Source organism: Mus pahari, chromosome 14 (assembly GCF_900095145.1).
Source record: "Mus pahari chromosome 14, PAHARI_EIJ_v1.1, whole genome shotgun sequence".
Classification (NCBI taxonomy): domain Eukaryota; kingdom Metazoa; phylum Chordata; class Mammalia; order Rodentia; family Muridae; genus Mus; species Mus pahari.
The window spans coordinates 2,518,055-2,520,203 of record NC_034603.1 but is presented as its reverse complement, the minus strand read 5'-3'; the positions used below and the strand labels follow the sequence as shown (position 1 = coordinate 2,520,203).

The window sequence follows — 2,149 nt, the reverse complement described above, 5'->3', positions numbered from 1 at the left end:
TGTAATGAGATCTGATGCCCTCTTCTGCTGTGTCTGAAGACAGCTACAGTGTACTTATATATTATAAATAAATAAATAAATACATCTTTAAAAAAAAAAACCTATACAAGTCGGGCGTGGTGGTGCACGCCTTTAATCCCAGCATTCGGGAGGCAGAGGCAGGCAGATTTCTGAGTTCGAGGCCAGCCTGGTCTACAGAGTGAGTTCCAGAACAGCCAAGGGTATACAGAGAAACCCTGTCTTGAAAAAAAACAAAAAAAAAACAACAACAACAACAAAAAAAAAAAACCTGTACATCTGCCCTGGCATACACTACAATATACACTTCTGTCTTAATGAACTTTTGTTCATTTTTATTTCTATAATGAGCAATTATTGTTTTTTGTCAACAGCATGTTATTTAATAAATAAGTGGCTCAATATGGCCCAAAGCTCTAGATCTCTTACATTCTAGAGAGTGGGAGGACTCACCAGGGTTAGCACAGGTAAGTAGGTACCCAGAATGGAATACCTAGGAAGGGGCCTGAACTTGAGGCTACCACCCTGCCGTGTCACCAGCATAGCATGTCCAGGACTGCTCGTTTGCTAGCTACCCCTGCTCTCTGGCGGATGTCTGTCTGTAGATCCCACACCCGAGGGAGCCAGGCCTCTGGAGCGTGTTGTTCAACGGTCCTCTTGTGCACATTGGCACACAGCAGTCGAATGGTGTCAGGACTCCTTCAATGGGGTATAGGAGATTATGAGGATGTTGAGCATCTTCAGGCCCAGGAAAGCATAGGCTGTGGCTGGTCCTGGAAGAATCAGACAAGGCAGCCAGCTCTAGATTCGAACTCACCTCTGGCATTAGTGGGTTGAATGTGCTGTCCTTGAACCTGTTTCCTTGATATAAGACAGGGATGGACCTGCCCGCTGTGCAAGGGAAGGTTAGGTAAGAATGCAACATTCCTGGAAGGTCTGGACGCTAGACTAAACAGGACAATGTCTGGTTTGGTCAGCAAGAATGCAGAGTTGGAGGTGTTAGAACAGGCGTGCAGTAAGGACAGTGTGGGGCTCCTCGAATACACAGACAGATATGTGCCGTGGACTGGCTACGGGTGCCGGTTCTAATGAGTCATTGTATAAACTTCACTCATATCTGGGATGGGTAAAATATTAGCCTTCCAAATGACTGTACACAGGGGCAGGTGCTAAACTAAATGGTTGCAAAGAGGCTGCTCTCCATGCATGTTGGGAAAATACTGTGCCTGGCAACTCACAGAGATGGACGGGCTGGAGGTAGTGAACCTTTGGACTGTCCCCCTCACCTCGCTCCATTTTGTCTCCCTAGGTGATTCCTTCTTCAACCTCTTTGTGTGTGAAACAGCTCCTTCAACATGAGCTACAGCCTCTATTTGGCCTTCCTGTATCTGAGTCTCCTCACTCAGAGGTGAGCGGCGGCACTACCTTAGAACGGCCCAGAGTGAGCTGCTCTGGTATGACCATGTGACAGGAAGGCTTGCAAGCATTTCCCACTTAACTCGTGGCAAGCCAAAACCTAGTCCCTCATTTCCCAAAGCACCAAAACAACAAGGTCTCTGTGGTCCATTCTGTTTTAGAGAACAAGTTTCTGAAATGGTCACAGGTAGATAGACTTGTAGTTTTTGTTTGTTTTTGTAAGGCCCTTGGTGAAAGAAATAGGGGAGATGGCTCAGTGGTTAAGGGTGCTTACTGTGTAATCAAGAGGACTGGAGTCCAGGTTCCAGTGCCCTTGTAACAAGCTTGGCACCCCATAAATGCAAGTAAATTTTGGGGCTTCCGAGTCAGAAGAAGATAAGAGGGTCTCTGGGGGTTTCTATCTTCCAGCCTGGCCAAGAAAATTGAGTCCCAGGTTCAGGGAGAGACTCTGCCTCAAAGAAATAGGTAGAGAGAAATAAAGAAAGACATGATGTGCATGTACAGGTACATATGCCTGTGCATACATACACACACACACAATCAATCAATCAATTTTTTAAAAAAAAAGATACTTGGAGGGTTTGCCAATTATCATGAGAGTTTTCTCTATAGCAAGTGAGAAAGAAAATGGAAATATAACTCACTAAGTAGAAAACATGAAGCCGGGCGTGGTGGCGCACGCCTTTAATCCCAGCACTCGGGAGGCAGAGGCAGG

At 46.0% G+C, this 2,149-nt stretch overlaps 1 protein-coding gene across 1 annotated transcript in view; it reads left to right on the top strand.

The window, feature by feature from the left end:
• Positions 1–1,319: 1,319 nt before the first annotated feature.
• Positions 1,320–2,149, top strand: part of Gabrp (gamma-aminobutyric acid type A receptor pi subunit) — a 21,723-nt gene continuing 20,893 nt past the window's right edge. The window contains exon 1 of the mRNA XM_029546238.1: positions 1,320–1,426. Within this exon, the coding sequence (XP_029402098.1) occupies positions 1,374–1,426 (53 nt within the window). The 5' untranslated portion in view covers positions 1,320–1,373. The remainder of the gene's footprint in view (positions 1,427–2,149) is intronic.